The 16,450-nt window shown below is 37.3% G+C and overlaps 2 protein-coding genes across 2 annotated transcripts in view; one reads left to right on the top strand and one right to left on the bottom strand.

Annotated features, from left to right (window-relative positions):
* NPHP3 (nephrocystin 3) overlaps positions 1-1,106 on the bottom strand; it is a 29,979-nt gene extending 28,873 nt beyond the window's left edge. Inside the window, exon 1 of the mRNA XM_072412307.1 lies at positions 1,044-1,106. The gene's annotated coding sequence lies outside the window, so the exon portion shown is untranslated. The remainder of the gene's footprint in view (positions 1-1,043) is intronic.
* An 82-nt stretch (positions 1,107-1,188) lies between these two features.
* The window catches only part of LOC140331348 (intraflagellar transport protein 70A), a 29,698-nt gene continuing 14,436 nt past the window's right edge, over positions 1,189-16,450 (top strand). The window contains exons 1-11 of the mRNA XM_072412308.1: positions 1,189-1,351; positions 3,129-3,194; positions 4,316-4,525; positions 5,119-5,175; positions 6,862-6,997; positions 7,876-7,980; positions 9,142-9,270; positions 11,509-11,558; positions 11,972-12,124; positions 13,797-13,862; positions 16,262-16,315. Of these exons, the coding sequence (XP_072268409.1) occupies positions 1,298-1,351; positions 3,129-3,194; positions 4,316-4,525; positions 5,119-5,175; positions 6,862-6,997; positions 7,876-7,980; positions 9,142-9,270; positions 11,509-11,558; positions 11,972-12,124; positions 13,797-13,862; positions 16,262-16,315 (1,080 nt within the window). The 5' untranslated portion in view covers positions 1,189-1,297. The remainder of the gene's footprint in view (positions 1,352-3,128; positions 3,195-4,315; positions 4,526-5,118; positions 5,176-6,861; positions 6,998-7,875; positions 7,981-9,141; positions 9,271-11,508; positions 11,559-11,971; positions 12,125-13,796; positions 13,863-16,261; positions 16,316-16,450) is intronic.

Consider the following 16,450-nt stretch of genomic DNA (forward strand, 5'->3'; position numbering starts at 1 on the left):
TTGGTGTCAGTGGTAGCCATAATCACCCCCTGCATTGGTGTCAGTGGTAGCCATAATCACCCCCTGCATTGGTGTCAGTGGTTGCCATAATTACTCCTGAATTAGTGTGAAAGATTATAATAAAAACCCCTGACAAGAGTAAGAGTAATGATAACCCTAGCACTGATGTCAGTGGTTGCTGTAAACCCCCCAGCATTGGTGTCAGTAGCAATAATAGATATTCCTTGCATTGCTGTCAATGACACTAATATTAACCCCCCTCCGTATTGATGGTCATTGAGGTTGGGGGTAGTTTTAACCCCTTCCTGGAACTAGTGGTCAAAGTTTTAATTGGTGGGAGGGCAATGTTTAAAATCCCAGGACTGTCCCACTGATCGGGAACTATTATGTTTGAAAGGCTGCGTGGACCTATCATACCTACAGCACTTTTTTATGTGTTTAGTTTTGTATTGGAAAGAGTAGGGAAGGTTTGGAGCCTATGTCCCGGTCTAGGAGATTTCACTGCACTTCCTGTTCCCAAAAGCACCGGGAAATCCCCCAAAACAAAGGGAAATCTGGTCATATGTCAACATGATGGTGTCCCCATAAAAAAATATCTTCTAATGATAACATTGTGGATTTCCCTTTGATCAGTCAGTGATTACAATTCTCTAGATAAATAATGAAGTCAGATCTTCATTATTGACAGACAACAATGACAGACAACAATGAAAACCTAGCAGAGGTTTTAATCCTTGCACAAACATTGTCTTGGTTGGAGTTATGCTTTATGTTTATGATTGATATTATGATTAAAAACTCTAATTTTAATTAAACATTCACATTCTAGGGGAAATTTCCGAGGCTGATCAATGTGGGAACCAGAAATCTCTAAAACTAAGTGTTGTGCAAGGAAATCAGGACAACTGCTATGGAAAATTCACTTATTCCTGCACACAAGTAAAAGTGCTCTGGGAAGTTTTGAACTGATATGTACTATGGAGATCTTCTAAGTAATTGTTACAGCATCAGATCGCCTTAGGAAAAAGTAAATAACAACTTACTGTCTGGTTGCCACGGAGAGGGAAGACTCATCAACAGCGCTGGCAAGTTACTGTCAGCATTACATTCGAGCAATAAAGTTTATCGTATTGAAAAAAAAGCGGACGTCTCTTTCATGGAAGGGATGTGACAGGAATGTCCGGTTCCGGTTGGTTGCTATGGAGCTGTGTGAGCGGCCTTGGTAACCGTCTGCGGGATAGAACACCGAAGTATCCTTGCAGAATTTTATCCTGGGGCGCTTGGAATAACGACCACAATGGCTGCCCTGCAGATAAAAGACGGGGAGTACACTGCAACCATTTATAAGTTGGTGAGACACGGCTTCGGTTGTGGATCGGAAAATAAACACATTATCATCACATACATAACATGACATCTGCACGGCATGAAATGGTTTCCTCTGTAGGCAGAGTGTGTTAGTTTTTAAGTGTGAATTCAAAATGTTTTTTTCTTCTTGATAATTTGGAAAAGTTTAGATTGTGGTGTCCCAATCAGGGAGATTTCCCTTCACTTCCTGCCCACTGAGACACAACAGGAAGGGAGTGCAAAACAAAAACACATCTGACGTTTGTTATTGGAACACCTATGTTGCTGCTGTATGCAGGGCTAGGATTTCCTCTCCCCTTCCAGCTATGCTGCTTGTCCTTTCTCCCTAGTCCTTTCTCCTTAAAATCTATCCAATGCAGGACTTTATGTCTGTGCTCCATGGTTCCCATAGAATGAATCTTCCTCATCATTTATCTTTAGGAGTGCTCTTGTAATCAATGGGATCTATTGCTGTGCACATCACATCATCCACTTCTTTTCATTGTTTGTTACATTTATTGAACTTTTTATTGGGTGCTCCCTGTGTGGTTGTGATCCGAAACTGGATTCCGAAAACTGATAGAAGTTTAACTCCTTCCCCTAGGCATCAAATATTAATATATATAGATCCTTAAAGTGACTTTATTCCCTCCAACCTTTCCTCCCACTTCCTTCACTACCTGTGGTCACATAAAAAATAAAAATGTTGTCTTATTCTATATTGTACCCTTTTCATATCTATATTGTATGCTTTGATATCATTTTCACATTAAAAATATTGTAAAAAAAAAAAAAAAGGATTTCTGAAGGTTCTTCTTCATCTAAAACCCTGGGGAAGTGTTGATCTGTTGTTCTTCTCCCACTCAGCAGCCAGGAATGTTATACTTTGATAAACCTTGATCAGTGTGGCAGTTATTTTTGTTTCTTATTGTCAGTTATAGTAATATTTTTGAAACAGTGGAATATGGAATATCAGTGTCAGTTTGTACTTTGATCCACTGTTGGTCAGTATGGCAGTTTTTTTCTCTTTTGTATTTGGAAACACACTGAAGTGTGTGAGGTGCAGAACATTCTTTGGCAGCAGTATAGAGAGAAGATCACAGCAGGACAGGAAGTTATACTTATTATCTGTGTCCTTTTATTGGCAAAGGAAGATTCTCATGTGAGAATGGACCTGATTTATCAAAGCTCTCCAGGTTTGCTGGATCACCCAGCTTCACTGATGAAAGTTTATGCTCTCCAGCCATGGAGAGCTTTAATAAATCAGGCCCAGTGTTTGATGGAATGTCTGATTTGCTGTTTTATAAATAGAGCCCATTGAGTAAATCATTTTAAAGCAAACTTGTGCTGAGAGAAAACTGTCGGGTGATCATTCTGAAGGCTGTCATACTGATCCTTTAGACTTGGTGTTTTCTGAATCTGTAATTGGGACAACTATGCAGATTGAGGGTTCTGACTTTCTTTAATTTCTGGGGTCACTAACTCCACTAGTGATGAAAATAGAGACAGCAAAGCAACAATTATTTTAATACGAAGTATTGGCAGCCTACAAATTTCCATATCCTAATGTAAAATTCATTTCACTGCTCTGTTAGAAGATTTTCTACAAGGCAAAGTGTAGTGCATCACAACCATTAAAATATATATTATATTTACTGAGCTGGGTATATATTAGGAGTAAAAAAAAACTGAACAAAATGAAATAATATGATAGTTATCCATAACTGCAGTGCATCAAATGCATAATAATTTTTCTAATACTGGTTTTGTTTCTTGCTCAGATTAAAGAAGGGAGATATACAGAAGCAGTCCATATTCTTAGTATTGAACTGCAGAAACAGTATCGGGTAAGTAATCGCGCTAGTATTCTGCTTTTTCTTTGGCCGGAGTACAGAGGGAAGATCACAGTCAGCAGGACAGGAAGTTGTACTTATTATCCGTGTCCTTTTATTGGCACAAGAAGTCTCTCATGTGAGAATGGGCCTGATTTTTTAAAGCTTTCCAAGGCTGGAGAGGATACACTTTCATCAGTGAAGCTGGGTGATCAAGCAAAGTTGGGATGGATTTCTTCAAAGTAATTTGCTAGCAAATGTTTTGAATCCTGGACCAGATCCATTCCAGGTTTGCTAGATCACCTTGCTTCACTGATGAAAGGTAATCCTCTCTAGCCTTGGAGAGCTTTAATAAATCAGGCCCTATGACATTTACATATTAATGATTTCTATGAGATTTCAACACTTTCCTTGCTTCTTGGTAGAAACAAACAAATACAATATACATACAAGGAAAAAACCTGTCCATTGATGTGATTGTTCATCCATACCTTGTATCATGAACTATTTTATTTTTTGCTTTGACAGTATATGATGCAAAGTCACACACTAAAACTTTAAAAGATGCTAGAAGTTGCCAATACATTGCAGTTTCATTTCCTACAATTTGATTTGAGCTTTATCCAGTCAGGGGTCTCAAACTGAACACCTGTAGCATTCTATAAAAATGGATAAAGCGTTTCCAGTAGACTCTGTGTTCATCAGTCAACTAAATAAAATACTATGCAAGTACTACTTTCTCTAGCAATGGGCATCCTGTAAAGATCACAACAATAGCACAGTATGTGATGATGAGGGGAAAACCTTCATTTCTCACCCAGTAAAACTCTAAATGAAACCTTGATTAATAACTGGTTGTAGACATTTGGATTGATTTACTGAAGGGGTGCAGGCTGTTCTTTTTGCAAAGGTATTTATCATTCAGCAGATGCTAATTCACATAACCTAGAAAATGAGGTTGACATTCCCTTTGCAAAGAATACCTATTTATGTACAAGGAAATATAAAAAGTTCATGATTTTAACTAACAAATATTTGTACAGATAGCAGCTGTTCATTGTTTTTTTACAAAAGGTACCTTGCAATGCATTACATTTGTGTCCTACATTTCAATTCATTCTTTTTTTCTCTTCTAGTCTAGGGCTGGCCTGTCTCTGCTGGGTTACTGCTATTTCCAGATGCAAGACTTTATAAGTGCAGCTGACTGCTATGAACAACTTATACAGATCAGCCCTGATGTGGATGACTATAAACTGTACTATGCTCAGTCCTTGTACAAGGCTTGTATGTATCCAGAGGCAATGAAAGCCACATTCTTGTTGGATAACCCTGCCTACCAAAGCAAGGTAACAATGGTGGACAATATCACAACTTCCTTTCTATCAGATCAATATCAAGACAAATAAAACTAGATAAAATGCAATATGCAGATACATTACTACTAATAATATATATAGCAGTGTTTCTCCACTTTTTTTAACATAGGGGAAACCCTTAAAATAGATTTCAGGTCTTGGGCAAGCCCTGATATAATTACTATATCTACAACTCACAGCGCCTTGGTGGTCAGTGTGAAGAATGTCACCTTTATAGATAGTCAAAAAGATCATTGGTGTCACTTAAACTGACCCGAGAGGAACAAATTGCTCAAGGAACTCTGAACTCTGAAAAACCTCTGAAAGAACCCTAGAGTTCCACACAACCCTATTTTATTATTTAACACTGATATATAGTTTTATTGTTATGTGTTATATCTGTTCATTTTGTGTAGGTGTTTAACACAGCTTGTTTTTAGAATGTAAGGACTGTAAAGCTAGTAAAGTGTAAGAAGGTCTTCAGCTCATTTATTGCTAGATACTTGTACTCTCAAATAGCTTTGTATGCTGGTTCTCTCGATGTTTATTAACAAGTATGCTGATTGTTTTCTTTTTTGTCCTAGGTTTTGAAATTACAAGCTTGCATTAAATATGGGGAAGAAGATCTGTCAGGAGCTAAGGTACCCTTCTTACAGTTATTTTTTTAATTTTTCACTTTTGTTACATTATTACTTATGCAAAAATGACGTTAAAGTCTTTTGCAGTTTTGCGTTAAACCACCAAACAGACTCTTACGTATTAAGGGGGCTCAGCTAGAGAGGTCTCTTACTGAGATTTTAAAAATATGCCCTTCTGCTGTAGCCGATTTGAATGGCATTGATTTCTCCTTGTTGGAAATCTTAAATGTATTTTTTGTTATGGAAAATGCAACCGGAATAGTGGGAAAACATCCAATATGGTGAATAATTAAGAGTGGGCTGGAAGAGCTAAGAGCTATGAGATCTTACAGAGTCTCTGGGAAAATGAGAAGCCAACTGCTAAATAAGGCTCTGTCTCCTTTTGCTTTGTGCCACAAATGCAGCCTTCAGTAGGACTTGTTGTGGAGTGTTAGAAACATTTTACTACAACAAGTTGCATTTACTATGGACACAGTAGGCCTGGTTTATTAAAGATTTCCCTGACTAGTGAATATAGATCATCATGCCTGATCCAGCAAACTTGCAATGGATTTCATAAACATTTTTTGCTATTAGTAGGCAAATGTTTTCAGATCTAAACTAGATCCATTCCAGGTTTCCTGGATCACCCAGGGTCTCCCATGGCAGTCTTCTCCAATCTTGGAGACCTCTAATAAATCAGTCCTACTGGGTTTGTTTTCCTTGCCTTGCTTTATTGCCAAAGCAGGTTGCTTAGTTGATTTTAAAGAAACAAAGCATTATCCATAAAAACTAATGAAATGCTTTCAGTGGAAAGCTTCTACAGCGTATTAGAAGAATGTGCATTTGAAACTCTTTAAATGCAGATGTTTGCAGTGATCAAAGATAGACTGGGCCTTACTCATCTAAATGAACTGAGATATCAGACTTGTTTTTTAAAGCTCACTAAGCCTGGAGAGGATACACGTTCATCAGTGAAGCTGGGTGATCCAGCAAACCTGGAAGGATTCTGGGCCAGGATTCAAATGCTAGCAAAAATGCTATGCTAGCAAAAAAGCAAATGACTTTGAAAAAAAAAAAAAAAAAAACATTCCATGTTTTCTGGATTACCCAGCTATACTGATGAAAGTGTATCCTCTCCAGCCTTGGAGAGTTTTAACAAATCAAGTGTGGTTTAATGTATGCCTTATATGCACTTAGGCAAGAATTAGATGTGTATAATTGTAAAACTAAATATACTTTTGTTTTATATTCATGTAATCTAAATACATCTATATTTGATATGGCAACTGCACAACTGTTTCTAGACCTAAATGATTAAATGGGGAGCCATGGGCCTAATGTGCAATCCCTTTAAAGTACATAGGACATAGGCATGGGAAAGTGGAGGCTTATATTCACAACTCCCTAATACAATTGTAGAGTGAAAGTGGATGTGGTTGAATGGATTCTGGGCATTAGAAGCCATCACCACTTCCTGTGGGGGCCTCAATGCATGGGCAGGATTGAAATTTTTATTATAGTGACCTTTTCAGTTCACTAGTACATGCTTGTTCAGCCGCTTGGAATGCCTAGGGACAGCTAAATTAAATAATTCTGAAAATGATATAGAAATTCTGCTGTGAAATCAATATTCCGTGTGTGTTTTATGATGTATTTATATTGGACAGTGCTTTTCTTTTTCTAAAGTGAGTTTGTGGTTTCTTTCAGAGCTTAGTAGAACAGATGCCATCTGATGATTCAGATAGTGAGATAAATTTGGGCTGCCTGCTCTACAAAGAGGGACAATATGAAGAGGCTTGCAAAAAGTTCCTCAATGCTATGCAAGTTTTGGGGTATAAACAAGGTATAATGAATGTAAATACAAAATAAAATGGTTTGTTTTCTTATTTAGTCAAACATATTTTCTATTTATTTGGTTATCATAAATGTTCCTTTATTTTATTAATTGGGGCAAATTTGCATTCTGATCCTGTGCATTATGTTAAAGCAACACATTAAAGTGGAATTATAGTTCCTACACTGCTGGGATATGCCAGGTATCCTGAACGAACTCCTGCGTGTATGCACAAAAGTTACATCATCCCAACCTGGTCAATCAAGATGGCCAAATATCAGGATAGCCAGAGGAGGAAAATAACAAAATGGTAATGCCTGTGACAGAATAGGGAGTGCATTTCAAAAATATTTTTTAGGCAAATATATATATATCATTTTTTTGCAGAAGGGAGATAACCCGCCTCTTTCTGCAATAGACCTGCTGCAATTTTTAAAGTTTTATACTATACCTCCTCTTTAACCTGCTTTATGGTAATGCAGCATATTATTTTTAATGGGCTGGTAACCAGCAGGAACGGACCAAAATGCAATGCAACATTTTTAGTGGTTAAGTGCACCACTCCTACCTAAACTCAAAAACAGAAATGTAACATTTTTTACATTACCAGTACTTTGAAGTAGTCCCTGCTTTAATTTTTTTTTTGAGCCTTTTTATCTTTTTCACCTAGTGATCCTGCTGGTAACACACTTTATAGGATAGAGGGACCACCTTCACTTTCTGTATTGTATCTATAGAGGAGCATCATTTTTTCTATTTCTTTGTGCAGTAGTGCTTCATTTTGCAGTAGTTATTTTGGACTGTGAGCATTGTGGTATATGTAAAATGGTGACTGTACTTTTGTTTCTGAAATAATTACATTTTTACCTGTTTTTTTTTTTTAACAGATTTATCTTACAACATTGCCTTGTGTTACTATAGCATGAAACAGTATGCACCTGCTTTAAAGCACATTGCAGATATAATCGAACATGGCATTAGAGAGCATCCAGGTAAAGTAATATTTGTAAAATTAAAAATTATATATGTTCCAGATTGCCTTACTAGTAAAACAAAATCCTTAAAAAGAATAATCACAAAGATTTTCACAAACGTCATAGAATCGTTTTACAATTGTAGATGGGAATGTCTGTTTTATATTGGCAAATGATCAAGCCCAGTGTGATAAGAAAAACTGAAACCTTTTATTTGCTTGCTAACCTATATTTGCTGGCTATATCACAGTACAGTAGAACCTCCGTTATCTGGCACCCATAGGGGAATGGCCGTTTCCAGTTAACTGAGGTTTGCTTTTCTCAGTCATTCAGCATTAGACTTGAATGGGGAGACTTGTCCCCATTCACCCCTAGTGCTGAATGGCTCAGAAAAGGGAATCCCTGATGACGCTTAAACCATCATCAGGGTTTCCCTTTCCTCAGCCAATCACAAAGCGAAGCAATTATTGCAGCTCTGCTCTCCTGACAGCTCTGCTCTCCTGATTGCTCCCGCAGCCCTGGAGGAGCTGTGGTATGTGTATTTGGATGCAGAATACATGCCACAGCTTTACTAGGGCTGCAGGAGCACTGAAGAAAGTGGAGTTTTCGGGGTTCTACTTTAATTGGAAGGTTGCAGTATTACTAAAAAGGCAGCGCTGAGGTTGCATAAAATCTACTTCAAACATTTGTCGCTGTGACACCAGGAGAATTGAAAAATATATAATCCAGGTCCAATACATATCAGTTACAATATCATTCTAGCCTTGGAAGCCCCTGAGTGTGGGTAATGAATGAATGAATAATGTACCAATATGAATGAAGTCGGAGCTAAATAATTTCCTTCTTCCTTTCACAGTGCTATGTGTTTGCTTCTCAGTACTTTCACATACATTGGGTCTGATTGAATAAAGCTCTCCAAGGTTGGAGAGGATACACTTTCATCAGTGAAGCTGAGTGATCCAGCAAACCTGGAATGGATTTCTTCAATGTAATTTGCTATTTGTTAGCAAATGTTTTCAATCCTAGACCGGATCCATTCCAGGTTTGCAGCAATTTTGTCTACATATTTCCTAAATGTACAAAGGGTTCAAGGGAAGTGTTGATCCTCATTGTTGTCTAATTCATTTATCATTATGCTGTTGTCCATATAGAAATGTAGTTCTTTGTATTTCCCTCCAGAGCTCGGGGTTGGCATGACAACAGAAGGAATTGACGTGCACAGTGTGGGAAACACCCTGGTGCTGCATGAAACTGCTTTAGTTGAAGCCTTTAACCTCAAAGCTGCCATTGAATACCAGTTAAAAAATTGTAAGCACAATGTCATATATCTACTTGTTATATTATGTTGATAAAAAGCAAATTTAGGAAATGGAATATGACTAGTAATTGATTCCCATTTTCAGCAACAAACAAGCCACATCTGCCTTTCCATTAAATTGAGGGTATACCATTGACACTGACACATGTGCTGGTTTTCCTTCCACCTGCAAATCTTTCAGTTAGCAGAGTTTTCTATTTATTAGTAAGACCTATTAGCCATAAGGCTGTAGGTAAAGCATAATCTGTTTATATCTTGCCTTCCCATCTTCTTCCTTTTTATTCTCATTAACATGCTAATAGAAATGCTAAAAAGAAAATAAAACCTTTCTGTTTTTGTTACATGCTATCTGTATGCAGAGTAGGTAGACTTTGGCAGGTGAGAAGGGCTAGCTGGTGCTATACATAGCTTCCCTAAAACGTCACTGCATCCTGTCTTGGTACTTCTCTCAAGTCTCTCAAGTCTTCTGTCTGGATACAAACAGCAGAATAAGTATTTGGAGGACTTGTGCTGACTGTCCTAGGTAAACTCAACATATAATTCTGAGCTTTCTTGATTAAGAGAACTGAAACCCAACAAAATAATCCCCAGACCAGGGATAGTAAGGGTGGGGAGTAAAGTGCTAGATGATACTGAATGTCCTGCAGCAATAAATGATGTGTGCTCTAACACAGCTGACCCCAACCTGTTGTCCTCGGACCACTGGTGGTCTACAAGAAAAATTTGGAGGTCCGCGCCTCTGGCCGGTGCACCCCCAGCAGGATCAGGAGAAGGACCCTGCTTGGGGGGGGGGCGCAGCGGCCAGAGCCACAGACCATATCTCCTATATGCATCACAGGCTCAGGGGGGTTGTGTCTCTGGACACAACCCGCCTACTCTCCCATTGCAGGCTCAGACCTGCAATAAGAGAGTGGCCAGGTACTGGCATGATGACGTCACTATGGGTGACGTCATCATGCCACATGACGTCACCGGTGCATGCGTGGTCTGGAGTATGTACATTTAGTGACGTCCAAAAGGTTGGGGACAAAGCTGACTGCAGCAAAATCAAAGAAGGCAAGAAATTATTCTGTAATAACTTTTTCAAACTATTTTTTAAACATTATTTTTAGAGGTGATATATAAAGGATCATTTGTTAGGATTGTTTAAATCACAATTTTAAAAGGTTCATTTTCAAAAGTTAGAAGATACAATGGCATCCTTTACAGAAACAGAAATAGGTTTATTACATGAACATTAGCTAGTTTAGAGAAGCTTTCTGGGACTCTGATACCACTACAAATTTTTTTCTATTACTTTAAGCAGGGCAGACCAATAATAATGCCTACATTAAGACCCATCAGACAGGTATCCAATTTTTTGAAAGATTGCCAATCCCTTTAGGAAGTGGACTACATTCTGAAAACTAGTTACTTGTAGTTAATATCCTTGGTTATCACTGTTCCAGCAGAGGGAAATAAATAATCTGCTTTTGCAAGTCCTAATATGACTATGATCATTAATTGATAGCCTCTTGCCTAATTTCTACATTTAGGAATAAAAAATACAGGGCTACACCTAAAACTGGCATCTTGCCTATCTCCGGTTGCCGTCATCTTATCCCGCTTAATCGTCCCGGAGACGATCTTTAGCAATCTTGATTGGCCATGCCAGGATTTGAAAGTCCCTCACAGGCATGTGGGAGTTCATTTATCATTGGTATGTGCAAGGAAAGCGGGGATTGCTGGGCTTCCCCGGCAATGAAAACTGACACTGTGCGCAGCTAAGCATTTTCTAATTTCCCCAATGAGATCATGCAGGTAAAACAGGTTTTCATTGCTGTCCCTTTCTACAACAAACTACCTGCCTGATCCTTTAACTTGTAAAGCGGGACTATAGTTTTATATTAAAAACTTTGCAAATGCAACTACAGTTGGCATGATGTGACCTCAGGTGACAATCATTCATGCAGCTATCCTCTGGTGTTGTTCTGTAAATCCAGTGACAATTTCTGTACATTTGTACAAAGCAAAAGAACTTGCAGACATCAACCTTGTTTTTAAAGAAAAACCTAGTGTCATGATAAAATGTGGAAATAGGTATATGTGTCAATACCTAAGCAGGCTTAAGGTAGAAAATCAATTACTAAATACATATTGTAATCATTTCAGCTTTAATAACTATTTTTGTATTTTGTTTAACATTTGTTTTCTGTTGTTTTCTGACTTGTATTCATTGACTTCTCTAGATGAAGCAGCTCAGGAAGCCTTGACAGACATGCCACCACGATCTGAAGAGGTAAGATCACCATATTGACTGAAGATCCATATACCTGGCATTCTCACAAACTTTAAGTACAATTCATATTCCTTATTGGTTTTACACTCTTTTCTAGATGTTTGCAAAGTTGATACATTAACCTTCTAGTTTCTTAATTTCTTGCACATATTTTTGTGAGGCCATAACAATTCTTCAATGCATTAAAAAAAAGTATCATTTATTTGTCTATAGTTTTTTTTTACATGCTTATATGCTATTTTGTGCAGGGCCTGTATATGAATTTAAAAGGTCATATTGTAAATCCGTGCTTTTGGTTGATAAAGCAGCTGTGGCATAGAAAATATGTTGTCTTCTGTAGGTAAAATAAGGCTTATTTTCTCCATACCCTTAAAAAAATACAGACATTTTTAATTATTATTATTTCCTTTCAGGAACTGGATCCGGTTACTCTTCATAACCAGGCACTTATGAATATGGATTCAAAGCCCACTGAAGGCTTTGAAAAACTTCAGTTTTTGTTGCAGCAAAACCCCTTTCCTCCAGAAACATTTGGCAATCTCCTGCTTTTATACTGCAAATATGAGGTAATGTAAGGTGATAAAGTTATAATTAACATTGGGATATTAACATATGGGATTACATTGCTATTCTCTGTAGCAGAGGTCAGCAAACTTTTTGGATCTAGGCCATTTTAGGAGGTCAAGAAGGCACACTAGGCCGCACTCTCCCTAGAAACCCGTGCTGATGGCTCTGCCCCCACCAGGAATGCCCCTGAAGGGAAATCCCTCTCCTCCGCAATGCATACGGAGGAGAGGGAACGCCCCTGAAAAGAAATCCCTCTCCCTTCCACAATGCATATGGAGGAGAGGGAATGTCCCCTTACCCCGGCGGCGGAAGTGTTAACGGCATCCGCAGTAAATAGGGAAGGGAGGCATAACAAGGAGGCTCAAGAGCCGTATGCGGCTCAGGAGCTGCGGGTTGCCGACCCCTGCCGGCCAGGATTAGGCCAGATCGACCAGGGGGCGTTAGGCCGGAACAGACTACTGGCTGGGCCGTATCTGGCCTAAAGGCCAGAGTTTGCCTACCTCTGCTCTATAGCATCCCAATTATACTAATCATTGATAAAACTTATGTACCAGTTATAATTTACTTTTTAGGATAGATTATTTTTCCTTTTTTAAAAATATTTAATAATATATATTTATATATTATATATTTTATTAATAAATATATATATATATATATATATATATAATATCAAACATATTGGCAAATGTGTTCCTACTTCCTACTTCCTTTCCCCTAAATTGACATGGGTGTATTGATCTTTAGCGTTCTAAAGTCAATGGCAAGCTTTTGCCTGAAAACCTAACTATCCAAGACAAATCTTACCCTGTTACAGTATAACCAAGGAGGCTCTTTGCATCATAATGTCTTCACCATACAAACATGTATGAGTAAATGAAGACCAAGCAGAATAATTAGAAAAAAGTGTAGGTGATTTATCTGTCATCTTATATGGGATAATAAACCTTTAAGTACAGTAAACAGTAAACAGTACATAGTACATAGAGAAGTCACAACCTCATCTAAGTTTTCTTCTGATTTTTATAGTAGGTTCATAAATGTTTATTTAAAGACAACCTTATAATACAAAGAGAATATCTTAAATCACCATACAAGGAGCTGGTTTTAACAACTATAGAGATAATATTTTAACATACTCAGGGCTCATGTCAACAGTTTAGACTTTTCTGTGCTTGACATGTGTTTGAAACACATGCATCAGACAGGTTTTGCATTCACATAAAATTCTACTTTGACTACTTGATGTAGGCCAAATGCAGGTGAGAAGGCAATCAACTGCAGATGTACCAGAAATTCTTCATGATCCTATGAGGATAAGTTCGTGGGGGCAGCGCGGTGGCTCAGAGGTTAGAACTTTGGCCTTTGCAGCACTAGGTCCCAGGTTCAAATCTCGGGTACTATGGTTTCCTCCCTCATTCTAAAAACATGCAGTAGGTATTAAAGACATAAGACTGAGGTAGGGACATTAGATTGTGAGCCCCTTTGAAGGACAGCTAGTGACATGACTATGGGCTTTATAAGGCGCTGTGTAATATGTAGGTCCTATATAAATACTGTATAATAATAATGAGCATCTCAAACTGATTTTGTCGGCACAAGCCCAAAGCACGAGAACACACATCCTTAGTAAATTGCTTACAATGACATTTGATTTATTCTTTTTTTCAGTACTTTGATCTTGCAGCAGATGTACTGGCTGAAAATGCTCATCTCACCTACAAGTTTCTAACTCCTGTAAGTATTTGTTTAAAATGGATATCTGACTCTTTACAATATAGTCATTCATACTTTAAAAAATATAAAATGTCAGTAAAAAAAGGGATCTATTTATATAGAGGGAAATATTTTTAACAGAAAACCATTAAAAGAAAAACTTTAAACTTGACCATGTTTGTTTCAACTACTAACCCATCACATATATGCAGATAAGTACTTGTGACGTTGCTAATCTTTTTAGTTGTTCTGGTTTAGATGTTCAGAAAGTATTATAGGTAATGTGATAGTAATATAGCCTGGCATTTTCTGAAATGGATCAGTAACAGCAGTCTCCATGTTTCTTTCATGACAGACTTTGAAAGATGGGAAGCGTCATGAAAATGTCCCTATATGCATTCTTATTTTGCATTATCAAACTATTATTATTGCATTATTTTGCATAGTTAAGCAGTGGGTCAACATTTCCTTAATGAACTATTTACCCAATAATACTGATTTTAAAGTGAATATAAAGAACTCCAAATCTCACAGTAGATAGTCCAACACTGGCCTTCAGTGTCTTCTCATGAAATTTAGAGGGTTTACTATTCCCTGGGATTATGTTAACAGTAGGATGATGCCAGTCCTTGCAATGTAGAAACTAGAGGTTTGGTAAATATAATTTAAAAAATAAGAGTCTATGGGGTAAATTTATAAATTATTCCCCTGTCAAGTTTGTTCACTGCCATGCAAATCTTTATGTATTGCTCTTTCAGTTTATATTAAAATTATGACTCATTCTGCCACCTAGTGATCAATTATCACAGGAGCACAGCAGTAACAATTGTCAATTAGGTATTTTTTACAACTAAAGGGGCAAACCTAGAGCTAATTGACAGAGGAATCGATCTTAATATACCCCTTTGTGTGAATAAAACATTTAAACAAATAAAGATACCTTGAGTTGGACCTCTCATTATAATAACCTTAAAAGTATTCAAAACAGAAATGTTGCAGCTTACCAGTCCTTAAATATGGTTGCTGCATTCGTTTTGTTTTTCAATGCATGTTTCTCTAATTTTAAGCATGTTATCTCTTGTAACAATTCCAGTGCAAGGCCAACATGCTTATATAATTTTACCTTATCTATGAAAGTGCAGTGTTATCACCCTGGGATGGAAAGCATGTTTGGAGTACAGAATCTTTAAAACATATAGTGGAGGTGTTCTGTAGCCCATAGAGAAAACTACTAAAAAGGTTGATGTTTAAGATTTTAGTCAATGTCTACCCAATATTGAAATAGACCTAGCAGAAAGTTTTTGTATGCCGCTGTAGTACTAGCAGACACAGCCTACGTGGCAACCCTGTGGCTCCCTGGATGTATGAAACTTCTCCTCACACACGAGTGACAGTTTTCTTCCCTAGTGAGCTTCATCTGCTCTCTTTTTGTTTAGCTCTGCTATATTGCATTTGAGCCAGTGGTGTTTGGCTTTGCTCTATAGCATTTTTAATCTGTAAACCAAAACCTCCATCCAACTTTTGGAGGACAAAGGTTATTTTTCCACAGTTTTCCTGAATATGGGTTTTTGTTGATGAATTCCTCTTTGAAGAATTAATAATATCCACAACTTTAAAGAGGCAACACAAGTCTCTATAATAACTGATGTGATAATTCTCTTTCCCCTGAAGAAACAGGTTTCATCCTGTGAAACGAGTTGGTAAAGTGAATATCTGCTTTAAAATTGTGACCTTTTTACCTTTAAATTTTCATCAGTTCATTTGTGAACTGATTCAGAAGTTGTATTTGTATTTACAAACATCATTAGTGTGTCAAACTAGTTTTTATGAACAGCTTATCATAAAAGTTTTTCTGATGTTTTATTAAGCTTGGTACCACAGAAACACCCTGCCTTTTTTAGATTTCTCCATTTTCTGAGCATTTTCATAAGCCCACTATTTGGGTGGTTTTACAAAATGTGTCTCGTTTGGGAGGTGGCAGACCTTACTTGAATATTCATAATATGGGGACTTTTTTGCTTTTAAAACTCTGTTCTGAATTCAGGAGCGGTGCAGCATTGTTGCCATCCCATCAGAGGAAGCTGCATTAGGTAGACTTCACTGGCAGGCTCAACAGGTATTTGTGGGACTTTGCAGGGAAAGATTCAGTGCTGCAGCACACGTTTTTTTTATGGAAGGCCATAGCTCTGCTTTAAGTAAAATGTAAATATATTTGTTTATAGCTTTTTTTATTTATTTTTATTTTTTTTTTACATGTTCATAAGACATTTTCTGCAAGGCTTTTTATTGTATGCATAATCATGCACTGAGTCATGCATGGCAGATGTAGCGTTTTGCTAACTTCTTTAGTGCTGCTTGCTAACAAAACTGGCAAAAAACAACAAGTAATGTTTTATAATGTTATTTTATTTTTATTATAGTATTTATACAATTTTCTGGATGCAATAATTACATGCCAAACATCACCTGATGAGGTACGTGCAATACATTTTATATCATAGAATATAAAGTCATCTATCACTTCTGTTTAATTGTTGTGTTTTTTTATGCTAATTAAAATGCACAGGATCACACTGCCAGTCCTGATTTTCTTTCATATTTTTGGAGAA

Source organism: Pyxicephalus adspersus, chromosome 5 (assembly GCF_032062135.1).
Source record: "Pyxicephalus adspersus chromosome 5, UCB_Pads_2.0, whole genome shotgun sequence".
NCBI lineage: Eukaryota > Metazoa > Chordata > Amphibia > Anura > Pyxicephalidae > Pyxicephalus > Pyxicephalus adspersus.